Here is a 22,386-nt window from a genome sequence, read left to right on the forward strand (position 1 = left end):
CTACTTCAATATATATATATATATACGTACAAGCTACAGCAAACTGAGTCTTTATGTTTTACTGTACGGCGTCGTTTCAGCTCAATTTTCCGGACAGGATTTTCTACTTTTCCCCAACGCACATTCTATTCAAGTCCGTGCGAATGCGATTCATTGTCGTCCAAATTTTTACTGGATTTATTTACACCATTTATATACGTTACATTTTTAATTATGTTCATAAAATTATTTCTAATCATAATTATAATCTTATCAAACGCCCAACAAATCATGTAATAAAACAATATTGAAACTAAAATTTACGGTATTGATTTTTCAGTAATTTTGAACGACTCAATAAATAATTTTATGAATATGGTTTGTTGATCGATTTGCGGGTTTCAATAGAAAAAGGTACTACTAACATTTATAAATTACAGTAATAGATCTATCATATTTTTAAAATAGGAAAAGGTAACGATGATAAATTAATTATGGGCCAAATGACAAGATCTTACTATTTGGCAGCTGGAGTAGATACTCCTACTATATTAATTAAATTATTATTCGTCGGTGGAACAATGTTTCTTATTTTATGTTTACATTTTAGTAATCTAATATTCTGACACTTTGCTCATTTGATAATTAGATGAGTTTTTTGCACTCCAAATTTTATAATAACATTATTGGTGGAAAATTACTTTCATATTTAATCACAAGTCAATCGTTTGCTATCTAGTGATCCATCATCCCTTCATAATTGATTATATTTTGCTTTCACTTTGTGCATAAGGTGGAGTATTAGGTCATCCGCAACGCTGTCTCTTATCCGTCTGTCTCATCTCTTAACTATTTATGGGCTCCACTGGACTTTTCACTCCATCTCTTAACTAAGAGATAGCACATGCAACCCACCATCTCCTATCCGTCTCTTAACCATCTAATCCCTTAACTATTCATTCAATTTCATTTTTTATTTTTATTTCCAACAATTTCAATTAATAAAAACACACTTCATTAAATAAAATAAAATTACAACTTAAAATCCTAAAAAAAATACATAGTTAAATTCGTGGCAAAATAAATAAAAAAAGACATAATTTAAAATACAAATTTATAGAAATTATAAAAACTACTCCGCCGGCGAATCATCCCCCGAAGGCGGTGGCGGTGCACCGAATGGAGGCGGAATACCAAGTTGTCCCGCCTGATACACAATGTCGGCATGATGAGCTTGATATTGGGGGTACGTCATCCGGGAAGTGTCTGTCATCGTGGCGGTGAAGTACATGGACATTAGGGAGGAGGGCTGCCCTTGGGAACCCGCCTGGCTTGATTCATCTCGGCCCCTCCTCCCTCTAGCCGCCGTCACCGCCTTGGTCCCTTCCGGCCGACGTCGCACACGGGAGGACCCCTGCATCGTCTGTCATGCCCTCAACCTCCTGCGAGGCAACCTCTTGTGCGGCGCTGCCTGAACCGCCCCACTAGACGAGTATTGGCCACCCGCGCGTGTGCTTCGTGCGTTTCGAGATCGAGCCCGTGCTGTACTGGACACCGCCAGTCCACCTTTCGACGTCTTTGACGGCCTCCCAAACATCGACATGTTTGAATTCTTTGCCGTTGTCGTCGAAATAGACTCGCAAAGCCGATCTCAGATTGTCGGCTCTAGTGGCTCGCTTTGGTAATGAGCCGCTTCATTCTTGTAGATGCCGCATAATTTTTTGACCTCTTTGTCGACTCGGTCAAAACGACTTCGAAGCATCTTCAATGTGCGGCGACGGGACCCCTTCGGCTTAATCTCGTTGTAGGCATAGGTGACCTTTTCCCAAAAGCACTTCCGGGATTGTTAATTCCCGACGAAGGGATCGTACGAGACGCTGATCCAGGCGTTGTACAGAGCCATCGTGTCCTTGCGGCTGTACGGATGACGGCCTACATCCTCCTCCTCCTAGGCCTCCTCCTCCTCTTCCTCCACGGCGTCGAATGCCCTGGAGCTTCCACCGCCTCGTCCTCCTTCCGGATTGGGTTCATCCAGATAATCCTCCATAATTTGGGATAATCCCTGAGAATACCTCGGGGCAGAGGGAAGAGCGTATGCATCCACATCAAAATAAGGTGGTTGGTACCCCGCCGACGTCAACGAGCCTTGGATGCCAGGCGTCGACGAACCGAAACCGGAACCACCCAAGGCATTGTACATGCCCCTAGTCGCCAAACGCGTTGATGTCAAACCCGCCGGAGCCGCCAGAGTTTCCGTCGCCGGACATTTTGTGATGAAAATTGGAAATGTTAGATGAAAATTGGAGAGGAAATGGAGGTGATTTGGGAAGAATAGATGTGTGTTTGTGTGTATAATGGGGATGAAATATGAGTATTTATAAAGTAAAAAAACGGTCGAAAACGGTAACATTACCGTTTGAATTTTTAATTTTTTTATTAAATTCAAATATTTAAAAAAAAATAATTTATTGCGTCAGCGTGACGATGCCCACTCGCGGGCTGGCGAGTGGGCGTCACTCCTAGCGCCAGCGCGTGGCGAGCTGGCGCGCCAGCCGTCTCGGTGGGACGAGCGTCTCGGCGAGACCGAGGAGAGACGGGACGCTGCAACGTGTCTCGCTGTCGTCTCGTCTCGGAGGGACGAGATACGAGACACCCGCGCGACGCGTGTGCTCTTAGTAACTAACAAAAAAAATACTAGTACAAAAAATTGAAGGGTAAAAGTGAAAACGTAGTATATTAATAGTACAAATAAGAGGTAGTAGTATTATTTTTTCGCAGTGACAAAATATTAAAAAAAAAAATTGAAATTCATGTATTTATATATCTAAATACGTAATAAAACCCTACCCATAAAACATAAAAAAGTATACTCCATACTTTAATTCATCAAAAATCTATCCTTCAAATGGGGGATCCTTATTGGCGATACGCTACCGGCGACGGCGCTGGCGGTCGTCCGTCGTCCTCGGAGGTAGGTATGTATGCCTGCCTTTCTTGCAGATATCTGAAATATCTAACTTTGAATTCAGTAATTGGCTTAAATGCAGCTAGTATATATATGTACGAACATTTGCACAATTCTGTAGCCCTATGCTGTTACACGGTAGCTAAATTGAGTGTAGGATTGTTCGAGCTCTTGTGAGTCCTTATTTAGGGTTGAAGATTGTTTGTTCCATTACTGGTACTGGTACCTGCCACTAGAGTTCAGATTGCTATGGTGTTTTTTTAATGGATTTGGGGGGAATGAATATGGATTACGAATTTGTGTTTTGTTTCAGCTAAATATTTGATGATAGTGAGGTGTGTGTGGTTCTGCTCAGTAGATTGATTATAGAGTGACATAAAAGAGTAGGTTTCAGTATGAATGTCAATTACAGGTTCTCCGTTCAAATATTTTTCCCATTGCTTCTCATGATTTGTTGTGATTTCCAAATTCCAATATCTATATGAATATCTTTTATTCAGAAAGTGGTGGAGTTGAGGACAATCTGCTTGGTTCTCACGGTTTTCGTTGTTTAACGTCCACAAGTATATTCTTGAGATCATTTTCACTCTTGACAATTTTTCGATTACAAAACTAGTACTCAGTCAAGGCTCTCTTTTTTCTGCAATCATCTCGCTCCAGGCTCTCAAAGTCACTTAGTAAAATGTATGGAAAATGTTTAGAGTGCTACCTTATAAAGTTTTCTGCTCTCAGTTTTACTTTCCTTATGTGTTTTAGTTATATCCAGAGGTCTCATAGTTATATAGTTTGCTGCAACAGGACACATATCTCAGGCAACTTTTCCAGGTTATTTGTCATCTGAACCCACTCTAACTTTTCCAGGATACTTGTCGTCTGAACCTAAGGCGACTTTTCCAGGCTACTTGTCACCTGAAACATCAACTCTAGCCAATATAAATGCATATAGCTCTGTTAATCCACGGACTGCTTCCGCAGATTTTTTACGTAAAGATGTGAGTTTTATCTCTTATACATTTGTGTAGCATTGATCCACATGTTAAACAAGTGGTGTCTTAATTATTTTTAATTTGGATTTAGATCTTACCATCCCGCCCCGGAACGTATGCCGTAGATGACATTCCTAGTATCCGTGCTGATCCCAGTATCAGTGGATTGATTGCTGGAGCTAGATATAAAGGCTATCCATCATCTTTTGAGGATCCTAATCTGTCGGTGCACCACAGAGATGTTGCGTCAGGGATCAGCACTGTAATCCCTGATGTTGTTGGCTATGACCAGCCCAGGACGGATGGCAATCCTGTTCCAACAGCAGAGTCAAACATTCTTTTTGTTGATGGGCTTCCAACTGACTGTACAAGAAGAGAAATAGGACGTATCCTTTTTGGAGTTGCTCCTTTTTCTAGTTTCAGTTGCTATCTGTCACTGCCAAATATTGGCTTCCTTATGGCTCTCACTCTTTTTTTTTGTTTATTTATTCTTGTGGGGCTAAAAGGACTGTTATCATGTCTGTATGTCACAAATTTCCACCCTCGTGAAGTATGACCAACAAATAATTTCCAGTGTCATGTGTATAAAGTTGGTAATTAATTCAATTTTACATGTAGATATAACAAGAAAGAGATAAGGATTAAGAAACCTGTATGCATTAATGCTATATAGGTGATCATGTTATCTTCTTGGCTTTATAAACTGTTACATTCTGAATTTCATTCCTTGACTTCCAATTAGATCTATTTCGGCCATTTATTGGATTCAGGGAAATCAGACTGGTTCATAAGGAGCCTAGACGTGTAAGTATATTCTTTTCTTGAATTAAATTAATACTCTTTTTCTGTATCAGTCATTCTTATGCTACACCTGATAATAAGCATCAATTATTGTTGGAAAATTTCAAATTTGGGGTCAATTTGGAAATAAGGTTTCTTAGAGGGCAACTTTTTATGCATTCTGTAAATTGGAAAAACGCCAATGTCATTGGCGTGTTTAAACACGCCAATGGTATTGCCGTCTTTTGGATATATATTTCCTTGTGCCAGTAATAAAACAATTAGGTTGCAACTCAGTGGCAGGGCGTTACTAATTCTCAGTGGAGACCCGGGTTCAAATCTCGCGGATATCCATGCTCGAATCTCTATTTAATGGGAGTATAACTAGTACTCCTACTACTGTAAACTAATAAATAATTAATATTGTATACTATTGATCAAGTAAAAGCAGTTTATATAATACTATGAGTTTATAAATAAATACTAATATAATGTGTGAACAATTGAAAATAACCTAATTGTTTAATATAACTAAGCTAATAAATACTAATGAATATGTGGCTACAACTTTCGAACCTTGGACTCTCCTCTGATCTATATGCTCCGCCCCCAGTGAGCTACAAGTTCTTTTGGTATTTAGACCAGTGAGCTACTCCCTCCGTTCTACAGTAGTTGAGTCATTTCATCTTCTCTACATTATTCTTTCTTTTACTTTACTTTCTTTCCACTTTAACTATTTATTAGTATCATTTTTCTAAAATGAGTGCAGAAAATGAAATGACTCAACTACCGTGGAACGGTGGGAGTATATATGAATCCAAAAAATGCCAATGTCATTGACGTGTTTAAACAGGCCAATGACATTGCCATTTTTTCCCCTTTATAGAATGTGAAAAAAAGGTTTCCTTTCATGGAATATTTTTTCCAAACTCACCCTAAATTTGAATTTTTAGTCATTATTGTGCCTGTATTAAAACTGGCAACATCATGATTCATGTTAGATTCACAGAATGCACCAAGAATAGTTTACAATATGTGAATGCTAGAATGCAATATGGAATTTTGAATAAAATATGTAAAATGAGATGCTAATATTATGTTACGTATGATATTTGCATACATTCTTGTGCCATCCTGATCGAAAAATCTTGTAGTAGAAATGTTGTGCTTGTGGCAAGGTTTAGCAGAACTTTGTACTACGAGTTAGTGGCTATCATAAGCAAAGCTATTGTTGAATTCATTGTCTTTTCCTGAGATGCAACAATATTAGTTTCCTTGTTTTATTGTTTTGGTCTTTCATGCCTGAACCAAAAACCTTCTATGTGCAGCGTGGTGACAAGGCAATGGTTCTATGTTTTGTAGAGTTCACTGATGCGAAGTGTGCTGTTACTGCTATGGATGCCCTACAAGGTTGATCACCATTTCTCTCTCTTTTTTCGCTACAAACGTATCCCCATTTTCAGATAAATTACCTGTTGCAGCCAGCCAACCCAAAATCGATTTTCAGTCTCATGTTTGTATGTAATGCCTATTCCAATCAAGCCTCCAACATGCAGGTTACAAGTTCGATGACAAGAAACCAGAGGCCCCTCTACTGAGGATTAATTTTGCTCATTTTCCTTTCCGTCTACCGAACCAGAGTTCTGCAGGGACAATCGAGACGGAGCCCCATCCAATGACAAACAGGTCAAGTACCAAAAAGCCATTGTGAATCCACCACTTGTCTGTTCAAATGCCAATGGCTATAATTGGCTTAGCTTGCTCTAGAAAATGAGATAGTGGAGTATATAACCAACTATTCCTTTCTATGCATTGCTGTATCAAGAAAGTTCTCTGCCTAAGATTCCCAACAGTATTTGGATAAATATTTGTAACACTTGGTCATTTTTGCCAAGGAAATTTTTCCCTTGTTACCTTTGTCATTAAATATTTAATGACATCAATGGGACATATGGGACAGAGCCAACTTTGTTTCGACCTATTCTGTAGGGACCAGAGAATTGGGATTGCCGAAAGCACCAAATTGGGTGAAAATTACATCAAATCTGCCCTATATTTTAACCTGAAAAGCAGGTAGCCAATTTGAGTATTTGACATGCTATCAGCATCGAAGTGACATTTTATAACAAATCTTGATATGCCACTTTATGTGAACACAAATAATGTTGTACCATCAAACGACACAATATAGCAATTGACACTAAAAAACTTACTACTCCATATGTAACTATGATTTACACACAACATTTCAAATGTCTGCAGTGTATAGCAATGCAATCAAAGAATCATTCCTGAACTACATTAGTCTTTTTTCTGTGTATATGACTCATTTCTACAAGCCAAACAAATCACCAATCCTGCACAAGGGCAAAACCAAAAGCACCCTTGACTCAAATCAAGACTACATATGTATAAACAACACAAATGTAATAAACTTAACACCACCACCTTCACGAGAGGAAGGAGGTGCCAGCGTGGTTGTGATGCAGCAGGTTATGCGCAATTGTGTCCCTTGCCTTCATCGCGTTGGCCGACCTCAGCCCTATCTCCGGCACCATCTCATCATCGAAGATCTCAAACTTGTCCAGCGGCTTCAATCCCTCCTCCCTCATCTCGCAGATGTTGTGCAGCACGCAGCATGCCCCAAGCACGATGGGCAAGTCCTGCAGCTTCACCTCAGTCCGCTTCTGCAGGCACCCCCACCTCGTCTTCAGCCTCGCGAAAGAGTCCTTGGCAGCACGCTGCACCTCCGCGATCTTCTCGTTGAAGGCGTGCTGTGTCCAAGTCAAATGCTGGTGCGTGTAGGGCACCAACACCCAATCCATCAACGGGTAGCCGGATCCGCCCACGATCCACACCCCATTGTAAAACCCCGCGTTCGCCCTCTGGAAGAGGGTCGACTTCTCCAGCACCTGATCGTCGGGCATTGAGCCCGGGTAGCCGATGCAGACATCCGTGAAGACGCCTCTCGGGTCTACCACACCCTGCACCGTGATAGAGTAGGAGGTCTTCTGGTTCCTCTCCGTGTGCCTCCTGTTGAAATACGCGGCCACGCTGTTTTTGGGCGCGATGATCGGAATGTGGGTGGTGTACATTGAGCCGACGACGTTTGGTATCCCGGAGATTGCCTCAAATTCGGCCTTGAACCGGCTCAACCCTTCGTCGTCCGGCCACCGGAGGAATTTCGGCATCAGCACATTCCTAATTGCAGAGCAGACCTCTAGCACTAGCTTATGGCAGGTCGAAATCCCTAATCCGAATTTCTTCGAGACAAGCCGCAGCGGCTCTCCAGTGGCGAGCCTCCACACGCAGACGGCGACACGCTGCCGGACGGGAACGGCGTCGCGCAACATAGTGTTCTCCTTAGCTACAACGGAGCTCAGCTCATTGCAAATGAAATCAAACGTTCCCTTCCCCATTCTAAACGCCTTCTTAAATTCCTCATCGGGAAATTCCGGACTGTTGCATTGCTCCCACCAATCCTTGGACCGATTCCTCACCCACAGCCGCCGTTGCGGCCCCGCTGATTTATCGCTCGTCACAGCGGTTTTATCCTCACCGGCGGCGGCGACTGAATTCGCCATCGATTTCCGGCGCCGCGCGCCATCGGCTCGCTCGGCGTCGCGGTGCAAACCCTCGGATTTAGCGGAGTAATCCAAAATCTCACGCTTTCTCTCTCTATGATTCTCCTCATAGCTAACCATCTCACCTCTATTGGATTCCTCCAAATCATCCTTCTCCTGATCCTGCAACGAAGTAATGATCTCGTTGAGCCCCTTGACTTTGACTTGCTTCTCATCGCTATTTCCGGCATCCGAAATCTCCCTCCTCCTCCTCTTACGCTGCTGATTCTGCTGCTGGGTTTCGTCCATCTGGATACGAGTGTGCGGGAAGAGGTCCAAGATGCGGTGGAGAGAAGTGGAGCAATCGGGATCTTGGTTAGCGGAAAGAAGCTTCATATACATATGCAGTCCATTCGCCCGACGAAATGCGTGTGTGAACGCAGCGGAAAATGTCAACACCAATTAAAAAAAATTGCGGATTCTGGGTCAGAAAAGAGGAGGGATTGGGGTGTGAACGCAGTTTCCAGATTTCGAGGAAGTTTCGAGGCTGAGATGCGAAAGAGCAAGAGTGGTTTGGTCAAAGACGGTGCAGAGAGTTGAGAAATGTGCCTACGCGTCGTCCCCATTCATCATTTATCTCTCTCTTTTATTTCCTCCTTTCTTTTCTGGATATGATTTATTTTATACAATTTTGGTTTTTATTTGTGAAATACACAGTACTTCAAAGTCTTAAACTACTCCTTTTTTGATACGTACAATTAATTTCTGATGCCTTATTTTATCATTTTTACAAGTCCGAATTTACATCTATTTCACTTTATTTATGAAATATGTTGCTTTGCAAAAATTATGAGGTGTATGTTACATTTCACTTCCACGAGAGATATCATTTTATTCATATTTTATTATAAAATAAAAACATAAAGTAGAGTTGGTTGATCGATATTGTGCTAATTTTTTCGATTCACATTCATTTACATTTATTAAAACTTTCATAGAGTAAATGGGACCCTATTTTGTGGAGAATGAAGCAGTGGTAGTAGGAGTATTATATTAGTACTTGTGTTTTGATTTGGTGGTTTTTGAGTTGGGTTCTAGGAGTAATTGTTTTTGGTATATATTTTAAAATTGCTGGTTACATATGGAAAATGTGGTGGAAATATGATTAGAATGTGGCTTCTGAATTTGGGTTCTAACTGTTTTGTAACATGACTTTGATATTTTAAAATTGCTTGGTTGCATATGTAAAATGCGGTTGAATTATGATTAGAATCATAGAATGTGCTACTATTTATGGTTCGCTTTTCATTTTTTAATGATTATTTTGCAGGAAAAAATTAAAGAAGAAGAAAAAGACCAAACAGATATTCCAACTTTGTTTCTCTTCTTTCTTTTACCTTTAATATAATTTACTTCTGGATTAAGTCTTATTAGGTGCAATGTTTTTATTTTTAAAAAGAGTAAAGACACGTGTATTGTATATAATCCTAACAAACTAGTAGTACTCATCTTTTTACAAAAATCAGCATTAAATCGAAGAATACGAATGATGGATCCGCGAATTTTTGATGTTAGCAAATGCTGGTAGAGAATGAAAATACAGACACAAAGAATTTACGTGGTTCGATTTACTGAAGTAAATCTACGTCCACGGGAAAAAGGGAGGGCAAGATTGTATTGCTTGATCTGTTTTCTACAGCTTACAAATACAAACTTGCTATTTGCTATATGGTGTTTTATCTCTAGAGAGCTTAACCCCCTCATATCAGATCTAAGTTCCATTTATATCTTGGACTAAGATCGTGGCTTGCATCACCACCCTAAGTCGTGGATGTCGTGTAGGTCATGGCCTAAGATCGTGGATGTAGCGTAGGTCATGGCCTACGATCGTGGCCTGAGTTGACACCACGTGGTAGTGGGTGTGTTGGACATCCTGTATGGGTCCACTAACTCCTTGTTCGGTCGAATACTGAGACCGAACTGCTTTGGTTGCCGATCTGAGAGTAGAGCTTGATGCCGACCTGAGAGCAGAGCTTGATAGGTTGGCTTTTACCGAGCTGTAGGCTGAGGCCGAACTCTTTGGTAATGCCGAACTCATACTCTTCCTTGGGCTTTGGGCTGATGGGCCGTCATTGCTGTTGGGCTTGTTTAGTACGCACCCCATCACTACCCCCCCCGAAAAGCGAAGTGAATCACTTCGGCGAAGCGAGTCACTTCGGCATTCTGGAATACGGGGGGAGGCTGAAGTCGGGGGACGTGCCCTGCGCGTGACTGCATTAAATGCGGCATTAAATGCGACAGTAAAATCTGGCCGTCGAATCCTGAAAAGGTGGGATATGAAACGGTGCGATGATTTGAAATCTTTTCCAAATCTGATAAATACCGCCTTTCTTCATCATTTGAACACCTTTGCTATTGGCTTCTTCTGCACTCTCTATCTTTTGCGTGAAAAATTTCCTTCCGCTTTCAAAAATTTCCTCAGGATTTCTTCAAACTTTCAAAGAGTAAGAACCATGTCTGCTTCTTCTTCGTCTGAGTCTGGTAGCGGTAGAAAAGGGGGTAAGGGGTCTTCTAGCCGGAAAGAATCCGGGGAGAAGACCGTAGAGTATTTTCACAGTATCTTGAGTAAGGATACTGTGATATCCCTTTACGAAAAATACTCTTTTCCTGGGGGGAAGGCGGTGGTTCCCGACGATGATCATAGGGCTAACGATCCGCCGGAGGGTTATGCCACCGTTTACGAAGCCTGCTTAGAATGCGGGCTTCGTTTCCCTCTTCCCCCACCTTTTGTAGAGTTTCTTGATTTTTTTCAACTCCCTTTAGGTCAGGTGACTCCGAATTCTTGGAGGCACTTGTCGGCTTTTGCTGCCGAACTCCGTAGGTTAGATAAGGATCTGTCTCTGCGGGCAATCCTTAATTTTTTCCAATTTAAAAGGAAGGGATCTTGGTTTTACTTGATCCCCTTACAGCCTTTTAGGGCATTCTGCAAAACCAAGTGGCCGAAATGGCAAAACCGCTTCTTTTTTTATAATAGGACAGCGGCTCCGGGCTTCCCCTGGAGAGGGCCGAAGTCCGTGATTCCTCACCCTCGGTTAGAACCATTGGCCGAGCTCGATGACGAGCTCAACAAGATTCCCATAGTTAGGAAACAATACACGGAGTCTGAGCTCGTCAAGGGCGACGTCGTGTTCGACATCTCGTCTTCGGACGAAGAGGCCGAGGGTGAGGATTTCTCTTTACCTTTATGTTCTACTGCTTTAACGAAGAAAACTAACCTTGCTTTCTTGCTTTTTGGCAGTGTACATGCTGAACAAGGCTACCCGAAAATCTTCGGAGTCCAAGGAGCCGGAGAGGCCGAAAACCGCCAGCTCGGCGTCTGATGCCGAGAGGACTCCGAAAAGGCAAAAAACCTCTTCGGATCCGAAGAAGCCGGAGTCAACTTCGGCAAAGGGGAGGGGGAAGGCCCAGAAGCCCCCGAGAGCGCCAGAGAAAGACGTGGTCTTGGCGCCTCCTTCGGAACATATCTGTGAGCCGTTTTTATGGCCCACGGACTTCGCCGAGGTGAATTCTCTTCTTGATTTTCTGGCCTTGCTTTTTTTTTTCTGTATTTTTTGTGGTCCCTTTGTTGACTTTTTTCTTTATTCATTTTCAGAGGAACGATATGCTCTCCAAGCTCGTCGCCGTCGAACTCTCCAAAGCGTCCAATGACTATGCCGAGATGCAGAGGAAGTTGGCAGCTGCTTGTCATCGGGCCGAACAGGCTGAGGCTAACTTTGAGAAGGCCAGAGCTGCTAGGATTTCGGCCCAGGATGAAGCTCAGTTTGCCAAAAACCAGCTCGTCATCCAGCGAGAGCAGGCGAAGCGGAGCGATGCTGCTGCCGTGGTTGCCCAAGGGGAGGCTCTCCGTGTTTACACGGAGAAACTCTTTTTGAGCAGCCAGTTCTCGGCCTTTGTCGGTAGCCTGATAAGGCTAATTGCCGATAAGGGCGAGCAGGGGGCCGACGTCGTGCTGCCTCTGTACAGCCGAGAGATAGCAGCTCGGCTTCAGAATCTGCCGCTCCTTGAGGAGCTCGCTTCATCTTCGGTCCTGCTTTCTGCAGACCGAGTCCGGAGTTGTCGAGCTGATCGGGACGAGAACCTGGAGGCTATCTTTGCCTCCGTGGGACCCGTTTCACCCGCTTCGACTTACAACGGAGAGGGTGAGGCCGAGCCGCTGGAGCGGGAGGCCGAAGTCGATCAGGCCGGGCATCCGGAGAAGGAGGCCGATCAGGAGGCGGAGGCGAGGCCGGCAGGAGGCGAGGCCGAGGCTGAGGTAGCCCAGGAGAAGGAAGCTGTACCAGACCGAGGAGCCGGAGACGAAGCAGGCGGAGTATGATTTCGTCTCCCTTCTCTTAGTCTAGTTTCTTCCTTGTAAAATGGCCTTGAAGCCCTAGTGTAAAAAATTTTCCTTGTGAATGAAAAATTCTCTACATTTGTCTTCGTATAGCTTTTCGTACTCGCCTTTATTCCTGTTGTATTTTACTATCTGCTCGGTATAGCTGCCGAACTAATATAGCTGCTTTGTACCCAAGGAGATGGAGATACTTCACTGGAAACGGCTGTACTCTTCGGCTTTGGACGAAGCTGAGAGAAGAGCTATAGCCGATCAGACGAAGAATGACGAGCTTCTGGCTCGTTTAGTGAAGCTGGAGGCCGATATCAAGGACTTAGAGTCCGATAAGAAAGATCTGGAGGCCGAGCTGAATACGGCCATTGCTGAGAGGACTGCGTATGAGGATTACATCCGTGTGCGCGGGGGAATGACCATATCAGAAGTTCAGGAACGAGTTGACGAACTGTGGGAGGAGTATAATGTACTCCGGAGGAACAATGCGCTGGAGAGCTCGGCTTGCCAACAAGTCGTGAAATCATTGCGGCGCTGGGCTTCTCGGTACGACATTGTTCTTGCCCGGCGTCCCTCAATTGAGAGATTCCTCCGGCATATCGCGCCAACAGATGCTCGCACTCCAGATCAAACCTCTGGTTCCCTTGTTCAAAATCCTACTCCCAGCCAACAACGAACTCCGGAACAGCCGGAAACGTCAAGACGAGAACGGGCTCAGGAGCAACCGGAATCGTCAAGACGGGGACGGACTGAAATTCGCCGAGGAGTTGTGACTATGAGCGAGCAAGATCAGCAGATGCTTATTGCAGAGACTCTTCATCGCCGAGGTGTTAGGACTTCTCGGGCTCGGGGAAGAGGCGTTGGGTCGAGGATAGCATCTCGTCGACCTGCTTATTCTTCATCTGCTCGGAACAACCGAACTCGGCTTCCAGAGGATTTTGCAGATAGGTGGCTTAACTTCAGCAACCCTGGACAGTAGAATAGTCCTTTGTAATAGCGTAACGCCATTTTGTAGGGTAGCGGAGTTGTATGCTGAACAAGATTTGATAAATGAAATTTTGTTTTCGCTTCTAACACTGTATTTACAGCTTAGCGAAAAAATTTCATCGTACTTGTCCTCGGTCTTATGAAGTAAATTTCTTTGACCGGACTTGGTCCTTGGTCTGATGAAATAAACATCTTTGACCGGACTCGTCTTTGGTCTGATGAAATAAACATCTTCGACCGGACTCGTCTTTGGTCTGATGAAATAAACATCTTTGACCGGACTTGGTTTGTGTTCTAATTTGGCGATTTTTGTCGCCGGGATCGAACTTTCCCTTGTCCTAATTCGGCGAGTTTTATCGCGTGGATCGGACTTTCCCAGTTAACCGAAGTGGTCTTATGCAGTAAACCTCTTTGACTAGACATGGTCGTCCCCGGTCTTATGAGGTAAACTTCTTTGACCGAACTTGGTCGTCCTAATTCGGCGAGGTTTATCGCGTGGATCGGACTTTCCCTAATTGCAGTTCGTTTCAGACGAAGTGCTTATTAAGCTGAATTGCGGTCTTGTATCCTCCTTGGAAGCTTGGACTCACAATCGTTGGCTTATTGCAGTTCGTTTCAGACGGACTGCTTGTTAAGCTGAATTGTGGTCTTATATCCTCCTTAGAAGCTTGGACTCACAATAGTCTTTAATAATCGATCTAAAAAGGGGATCAGTCTTTAAAGAACGATATACCTTGGTACCATTTGTAAGAGACGACAAGCACATAGAGACAAAACACATAGGGAAAAAATGAAAAAGACGAAGGAAAAAAACTTTAAACCTTTTTTTTTAAAACGACAAGTAAAAGGTACAAGTAAAAAACAAACAAATAAAAACACATACCCCTATGACCGAACTAGACACGAGACGGACTGACCGGACTTTGTCTCTTACAAGTGGAACTTCTTGAGGTTGGAGACGTGCCATGTTCGGGGTACTTGTTCTCCTGACATGTGAGTCAATTTATAAGACCCTTTGCCGAGGACTTCGGACACCCGATATGGACCCTCCCATGTGGGTTCGAGTTTGCCCAGCTTTTCTGCTCGGCTTACTTCGTTGTTTCTCAAGACGAGATCTCCCACTTGAAATTGAAGCTTTTTCACCCTTTGGTTATAATACCGGGCTACTTGCTCCTTATACTTGGAGGCTTTTATGCACGCCAATTCTCTTCTTTCTTCGGCGAGATCTAGTTCTGCTCTCAGTCCGTCGTCATTCATTTCTGAGGAGAAATTTAGGGTTCGGGGACTGGGTACGCCGATCTCCACCGGAATTACGGCTTCAGTGCCGTACACCAGGCTATACGGAGTTTCACCGTTGGAGGTTTTGGGTGTAGTTCGGTAGGACCATAGGACTTGAGGGAGATTTTCTACCCATTGTCCTTTGGCTTGTTCTAACCGAGCTTTTAACCCTTTCACCAGAATCCGGTTCGTTACTTCCGTTTGTCCGTTTGCTTGGGGATGGGAGACCGAAGTGAACCGCTGTTGAATGTTCAGCTCTTGGCACCAATTCTTGAACGTCTTGTCGGTGAACTGAGTCCCATTATCCGAGATGAGGATGTGGGGTATGCCAAATCGGCACACTATGTTCTTCCAGACGAAGTCCAATGCCTTTGAGCTCGTTATCGTAGCTAATGGTTCAGCCTCCACCCACTTCGTGAAGTAGTCCACGGCAACGATAAGGAATTTCATTTGCCGAGGAGCTTGAGGAAGTGGTCCCACTATGTCTATGCCCCATTGCATGAAAGGCCAAGGGCTTTGCATAGTGTATAGATCGGTCTGCGGCATCCTTGGGACATTTGCATGAATTTGGCACTTCGTACACTTCTTGACGAGCTGCACTGCCTCTTGTACCATGGTTGGCCAATAATATCCCCATCTCAGAACTTTTTTAGCTAAAGCTCTGGCTCCGATGTGGCTACCGCACGATCCTTCATGAACTTCTCTGAGGATGTAGTCCGTCTCTTCTGGTCCTACGCACCGCAATAACGGCTGGAGGTAAGACTTTCTAAAGAGGACTCCTTCATGAAGTTCGTACCGAAGAGCTCGGCACGTGATCTTCCGAGCTTCTCTCTTATCCTCGGGCAATTGTCCTTGATCCAGATACTGCAAGATCGGCGTCATCCAGTTCGGCGAGCTGGATACAGAATGTACCTCGGCTTCATCAATGCTTCGATGCATTAATTCTTCCGCCTTTGAGCTCGGATCTGAGGCCAACTTACTTAAGGTATCTGCTCGGCTATTTTCCGCTCTGGGAATGCGGATTATCCGAAAATAGGAGAAACTTCGGCTGATGCTTTGCGCTTTGTCCAAATACTTCTTCATTCTCTCGTCACGGGCTTCACTTGTACCCAACATGTGATTTACTATGACTTGTGAATCACAATGGACTTTGAGAGATTTGACGAGTAGACTTTGCGCTAACTGGAGTCCGGCCAGGAGGGCTTCGTACTCGGCTTCATTATTAGTAGTGGGGAATAGGAAACGAAGTGAGTAGGTTACCTCGTGTCCGTCGGGAGCGACAAGTAAAATACCAGCTCCACTTCCCATCTTGTTTGAAGCTCCATCTACGAATCCGCTCCAGCAGTCCGGCGGCTCTACTTCGGATTCCAAGGGCTGTGCTAGTTCGGCATTGGCAGAATTCTTCTGTTCGGCAATAATAGGAATTGCTTGATCGAACTTCGCTTCTGCAAGAAAATCTGCCAAGGCTTGTCCCTTGATGGCTTTCCGAGGTAGATATTCAATTGTGTGCTCTCCCAACTCTATAGCCCACTTGGCGATTCTGCCCGATGCTTCTGGCTTGGTCAAAACTTGCCGAAGAGGTAGATCGGTTAAGACGCATACCTTGTGAGCATAGAAGTATGGCCGCAGTCTCCTTGCTGCATTTACTAACGCCAGAGCAATTTTTTCCAGAGGTTGATACCTTGTTTCTGGACCTCTTAATGCTCGGCTTGTAAAGTAGATGGGAAACTGCTTTAGGCCTTCTTCTCGTACAAGCACCGCGCTGATGGTTTGATCCGATGCCGCTAAGTATAAGAATAGTACTTCGGCTTCGGCTGGAGCAGAGAGAATAGGAAGCTCGGCTAGATAACTTTTGAGCTCGTCAAAGGCCTTTTTCTGCTCGGCTCCCCACTCGAACTTTGGTGCCTTTTTCAACACCTTGAAGAACGGCAGTTGCTTTTCGGCTGCTTGGGAAAGGAATCGACTCAGTGCGGCTAGACATCCGGTTAGCCTTTGCACGTCATGTATGGACTTCGGCATTGCCATGTTCTGAACGACTTGAACTTTTGAGGGGTTTGCCTTGAGTCCGTCTTTTGAAACCCAACAACCCAGAAACTTTCCCGAATCTACCAAAAAGGTACACTTTTGGGGATTAAGTTTGAGGTTGGCTTTCTTGAGCACGTTGAGAGTGGACTTGAGGTTGTGCTCGTACTCCGAGGTGCTTTTGCTCTTGACGACTATATCGTCAACATATACTTCGACTTCCTTTCCAATCAGGTGCCGAAAAAGCTTGTCTACCATCCTTTGATAAGTGGCTCCGGCATTCTTTAAACCGAATGGCATCTTTTTATAAGCGAAAATGCCGAAATCAGTAATGAAGGCCGTTTTTGAAGCGTCAATCTCATCCATTAAAACCTGATGGTATCCTTTGTATAGATCAAGAAAACAAAAAATTTCAAAGCCTATCAGAGCTTCTACTTTTTTATCTATGTTCGGAAGGGGATAGCAATCTTTGGGACAGTGCTTATTTAGATCGGTGAAATCTATGCACATCCGCCATCCTCCTTCCTTTTTCTTGATCATGACAGGATTGGCCACCCACGAAGGATACTTCACTTCGAATAACACATCCGCCTTCAATAATTGACGGACTTCGTCATGGATGACTTGACTTCGTTCTGCCGCAAAGAGTCTTTGCTTCTGTTTTATCGGCCGGACCGAAGGATCAATATTTAAACGATGAGTGATTACCTCGGGGGGCACTCCGGTCATGTCCAACGGAGACCATGCAAAGACGTCTTTGTACTCCTTGAGGAGCTGGATGGTTTTTTTCCCGAAGTAGAGGCGTTCCCGCGAAGCCGATCTTAACCGTTCTGGATGGATCGTCTTCGTACAGCTGAACTGTCATCGAGTTCGGCTCCGGTATGACTTCGGTCATCGCCTCTGACTCCGGCTGCTGTGATTGCTATGCTTGGTGGTGCCGATCTGACTGCTCGGCACTTCTAAGCGCAATTTGCAGGCATTCCTTTGCTCTTTTTTGGTCACCTCGGATGACCGCTATCCCTCCTTTAGTAGGGATCTTGATGGTGAGGTGATAGGTGGAGCAAACGGCCCGAACTGTGTTGAGCCAGTCTCTTCCCAGGATGACGTTGTACGGGGACCGAGCTTTTACCACGAAAAACTCAATCATCGTACTGGAGCTAGTAGGCGCTTTCCCCACCGTGATCGGAAGGCTGATAATACCTTCAGGGCGGGTGTCCTCCTGGGCGAAGCTCTTCAGGGGAAGCGGAGCCGGGCTGAGCCGAGCTGGGTCCACTTCTAGTTTGTCGAAGCACTCTTTAAAAAGAATGCTGACTGACGCTCCTGTATCCACAAACACCCTGTGGATCAGTTTGTTTGCCACTCCGGCTTGGATGACAATGGCGTCTTGGTGAGGAGAGATGGCCGGGACGGGATCAGCATCCGAGAACGTAATCACTTCGTCCTGCTTCAGCCTTTTATGCGTTGGCTCCTCTCGATTGGAGCCCCTGCGCTCTGACTTCAGGGACGACTTGGTCTTCCCGGCAGGGAGAGCGTCAATAGTCAGGATTACTCCATCATATTGCGGCTCGTCATCGTCTTCGGGATCCGGCTGCCTTTTCGGATCCTGAGGAGCGCAGTTCGCACCTCTCTGCTTCTTATTCTTCTTTGACTGCTTGCTTTGGTATTTTTTCAATGTCCCTGCCCTCACAAGAACATCGATACCTGCAGCCAAGTTTCTGCACTCCTCGGTATCGTGACCGTGGTCTTGATGGTAGGAGCAGTAGTTATCCTGGGGTCGGCGCGCGGCAGATTTCGTCATCCGCTTTGGCTTTTCGAACAGGTCGGAGTGTAGTTCGAAAATTTCCGCTCTCGGCTTGTTCAGCGGCACGAACTGAGCGGGCGGCTTCTCGGGATTGAGACGGGGTCCCAATCTGTCTTGCACCGGAGTCCTTTGAATCCTTTCAAAAGGAGTTCGGCGAGGATGTCCCTGATCGCCAAAAGGAGTTCGGCGAGGATGTCCCTGATCGCTATGATCGGGCTTCCTCCTGTCTCCTCGGGACGATGAGCTGTCTAACGACCGTTTGCGACGGTCTGCCTCATCGGCCCGGGAGTACTGGTCCGCAATGTCCCACATTTCCTGAGCTGTCTGCGGACCGCACTCAACGAGCTTCCTGTAGAGAGCTCCGGGCAGGATTCCATTTTGGAATGCCGAGATGACAAGCAGATCGTTGAGATCGTCTACTTGCAGGCATTCCTTGTGGAATCTTGTCATAAAGTCGCTGATTTTTTCGTCGCGACCTTGACGAATGGAAAGCAGCTGAGCCGAAGTGATTCGGGCTTCCGCTTTCTGAAAGAACCTCCTGTGGAAGGCATCCATTAGATCTCGGTAAGATCTGATGCTGCCCTGGGGGAGGCTATCGAACCACCTTCTCGCGTTCCCGATGAGCAGCTCGGGAAACAGCTTGCACATGTGGACCTCGTTGAGACCCTGGTTCGCCATGTTATACTGATAGCGCCCCAAGAAATCGTGAGGGTCCACGAGCCCGTCGTAAGTCATCGACGGAGTTCGGTAGTTCTGCGGTAGGGGAGTTCGGGTGATGTCGTCCGAGAACGGAGTCTTCAGTGCTCCGTACACGGCGAATCCGATATCTCGTCGGTATGGAGGAGATTGAGTTCTCCTGTGATTCCGGTACCGAGGAAGAGCAGGAATATGTCGGGGTTGAGGATTCTTCTTCCTGGAAGACACGGCACTACTGCGGTAGTGACTTTCATGTCTGGATGAGGAAGGAGAATCCTCCGCTTTCGTCTTCGGCTCTTGGCTCTTTTGCAGGAAGGCTAAGAACTCATCCTGCTTCTCAGCCAAGAACAGCTTGACAGCCTCATTCAAATCAGGCTGCTGGGAAGACTCAGTGGGACGATTTTTGGAGCGGCCTGTTCCTTCGCCATGAGAACTGGTGGTGGATTTATCCCTAGGCTGTTTTCCAGACCTATGGGATGGATTGGCTTCCTCCTGGTTCTCACGGGCAGGAATACGGGTACTCTGCGATCTGGTATGCATTTTTTGGGTGGAAAAAAATGGATCAAAAATTCGCTTTATCACAAATTTTGTTCTCTGCTTCCCACAGACGGCGCCAGTGATGGATCCGCGAATTTTTGATGTTAGCAAATGCTGGTAGAGAATGAAAATACAGACACAAAGAATTTACGTGGTTCGATTTACTGAAGTAAATCTACGTCCACGGGAAAAAGGGAGGGCAAGATTGTATTGCTTGATCTGTTTTCTACAGCTTACAAATACAAACTTGCTATTTGCTATATGGTGTTTTATCTCTAGAGAGCTTAACCCCCTCATATCAGATCTAAGTTCCATTTATATCTTGGACTAAGATCGTGGCTTGCATCACCACCCTAAGTCGTGGATGTCGTGTAGGTCATGGCCTAAGATCGTGGATGTAGCGTAGGTCATGGCCTACGATCGTGGCCTGAGTTGACACCACGTGGTAGTGGGTGTGTTGGACATCCTGTATGGGTCCACTAACTCCTTGTTCGGTCGAATACTGAGACCGAACTGCTTTGGTTGCCGATCTGAGAGTAGAGCTTGATGCCGACCTGAGAGCAGAGCTTGATTGGTTGGCTTTTACCGAGCTGTAGGCTGAGGCCGAACTCTTTGGTAATGCCGAACTCATACTCCTGCTTTGGTTGCCGATCTGAGAGTAGAGCTTGATGCCGACCTGAGAGCAGAGCTTGATAGGTTGGCTTTTACCGAGCTGTAGGCTGAGGCCGAACTCTTTGGTAATGCCGAACTCATACTCTTCCTTGGGCTTTGGGCTGATGGGCCGTCATTGCTGTTGGGCTTGTTTAGTACGCACCCCATCAACGAATAAGAAAAGGTATACAACAAAATCAAATGCCTTTCAAACGAATATTAAATAAAATTGTCATTTTCTTCTTAATACTCGGTTGAATAAAAGATTAGGCTGTATTTAATACATAGTCGAAAACATTGATTTTTTTCGGTTTTAACGCGAATCACGCTACGGATCACAAAATTCTGGCAAAAATTCAAAGCTGGATAATGACCAACTCAAATTTCAACAGTTGAGAGCAAATTAAATTAAATTAAATTAAATGCACTTGTATTTCTCATTTAAAATAGTCATGTTCTATTTCTATTTGAATCCTCTAGTTTTCGAGCATTGTTTCGTTAATCATAATATTCCTAAGAATTATATTTATTATTATATTTTTAGGAAATATAGCCAACTCAAGCTGCAGATGCACCTGAATAAGTTGTAGCCAAACTTAATTTGAATATAATGCATTTTCTGTAGCTTCAGTTTTTGATAATTTGCTTGATTTTCCAGTTGAATTTAGGCAATCATTTATTTTATTTTATTCAGTTTTAATTACTCCATATTTATACGTGTGTCTATAGGCCCAAGAAAAATCAATATAACCAGACCGGAAATAAAGTGGCCCAATAAGCTCAAGCCACAGATATATAGGAAACCTTTTGATTGCAATAGTCACCATAACTTTCAAAAATCATCAAATTAAAAATATTGTTCTTATGTAAAGATATAGAGTAAGTATAGTATATAATTCCCACGACTGTATAATCCATTATTTAGGACTTTATTTCGGATTATATGTCATAAGTAGAAGAAAAATAGGATGGTGACGAAATTCCTTACTTGCGATTCTAAACAAAATATACAAAGTCCTCTTTAGGAAGAATGGTACAATATTTCAAAGGCTGCAAATGGAATATTAAATTTATTTTCATGCAAAAAATTACTTAAAACACCTATATATAAGATATATTTATGTGGAGTAAGTTTAATATCTATCCAATAATAAGTTTAACATATTCAATACATTGAAAGGAGAGGGAAATCCCAATGGAATTAAGGCTTAATTTTTTTCAAATAGGCATAAAATGGAAAAAAACCCCCAAAATTTCATCATTCAAATTAGACCATTTATAGCAGGGATTCAAGTCAAAAAAGCAAGAAATGTGATTGATGATTTTGTTTCTTGAGTGGACTTTAATATGCATCCTTTTGCAGAGCAGACCACGAGAAATAATTATTTGAATTTTGACGAATGTATTGATTTTTCTTTAAATTATGTAAAATCTCTCTACATGGTTCATATACTTATTTCCTAAAAAACATTTTTAATTTCTCAAAGGAACATCAAATAGTGGAACAAATACGGAGTTATTAAGCACTAGCCTTGCCTTATTATTTATTCATTGAATTTTTTAATATTCCCAATATTAATTAATGGGTCGAAGCCACTCATTAAAACACACACACTACTAACAAGCACAATAATAACTGGATCTGTGTTTACACTAGTTGCAAGTTTTCAATTCCATACGTAGTAGTTAAGTATATATTACTACCTCCGCCACCCCCAAGCCTTCCACCAACAACAACTCCAAAACTTCCACCGCAC

At 44.1% G+C, this 22,386-nt stretch overlaps 2 protein-coding genes across 5 annotated transcripts; one reads left to right on the forward strand and one right to left on the reverse strand.

The window, feature by feature from the left end:
- Positions 1–2,843: 2,843 nt before the first annotated feature.
- LOC121811125 (RNA-binding protein 2-like) lies at positions 2,844–6,687 on the forward strand. 4 transcript variants are annotated; one of them, XM_042211923.1, is made up of 7 exons: positions 2,852–2,954; positions 3,743–3,769; positions 3,842–3,936; positions 4,022–4,316; positions 4,673–4,734; positions 6,039–6,120; positions 6,267–6,687. In XM_042211923.1, exons 1-7 carry the CDS (start codon positions 2,885–2,887, stop codon positions 6,419–6,421), a joined length of 786 nt encoding a protein of 261 aa, XP_042067857.1. In that variant the 5' UTR covers positions 2,852–2,884; the 3' UTR covers positions 6,422–6,687. The 4 variants fall into 4 exon arrangements, with proteins under 4 accessions (XP_042067855.1, XP_042067858.1, XP_042067857.1 ...); XM_042211922.1 differs by having other exon boundaries at positions 2,854–2,950; positions 3,730–3,769; XM_042211921.1 differs by lacking the exon at positions 3,743–3,769 and having other exon boundaries at positions 2,844–2,954; positions 3,806–3,936.
- Positions 6,688–6,904: 217 nt separating this feature from the next.
- Positions 6,905–8,906, reverse strand: LOC121811124 (protein ALP1-like). The gene has a single exon (XM_042211920.1). The coding sequence runs from the start codon at positions 8,673–8,675 to the stop codon at positions 7,161–7,163; it is 1,515 nt and encodes a 504-aa protein (XP_042067854.1). The 5' UTR covers positions 8,676–8,906; the 3' UTR covers positions 6,905–7,160.
- Between the last annotated feature and the right edge of the window lie 13,480 nt (positions 8,907–22,386).

This window comes from Salvia splendens, chromosome 7 (assembly GCF_004379255.2).
Source record: "Salvia splendens isolate huo1 chromosome 7, SspV2, whole genome shotgun sequence".
In the NCBI taxonomy this organism is placed as follows: Eukaryota; Viridiplantae; Streptophyta; class Magnoliopsida; order Lamiales; family Lamiaceae; genus Salvia; species Salvia splendens.

Excerpts from the sequence above, each read along its gene's own strand:
- LOC121811125 (XM_042211921.1), top strand. The coding sequence starts at position 2,885 with ATGGGGGATCCTTATTGGCGATACGCTACCGGCGACGGCGCTGGCGGT. Across the intron at positions 3,937-4,021 it reads CAGATTTTTTACGTAAAGAT|ATCTTACCATCCCGCCCCGG; the intron begins GTGAGTTTTATC and ends ATTTGGATTTAG. Across the intron at positions 4,317-4,672 it reads TACAAGAAGAGAAATAGGAC|ATCTATTTCGGCCATTTATT; the intron begins GTATCCTTTTTG and ends ACTTCCAATTAG.
- LOC121811124 (XM_042211920.1), bottom strand. The coding sequence starts at position 8,675 with ATGTATATGAAGCTTCTTTCCGCTAACCAAGATCCCGATTGCTCCACT.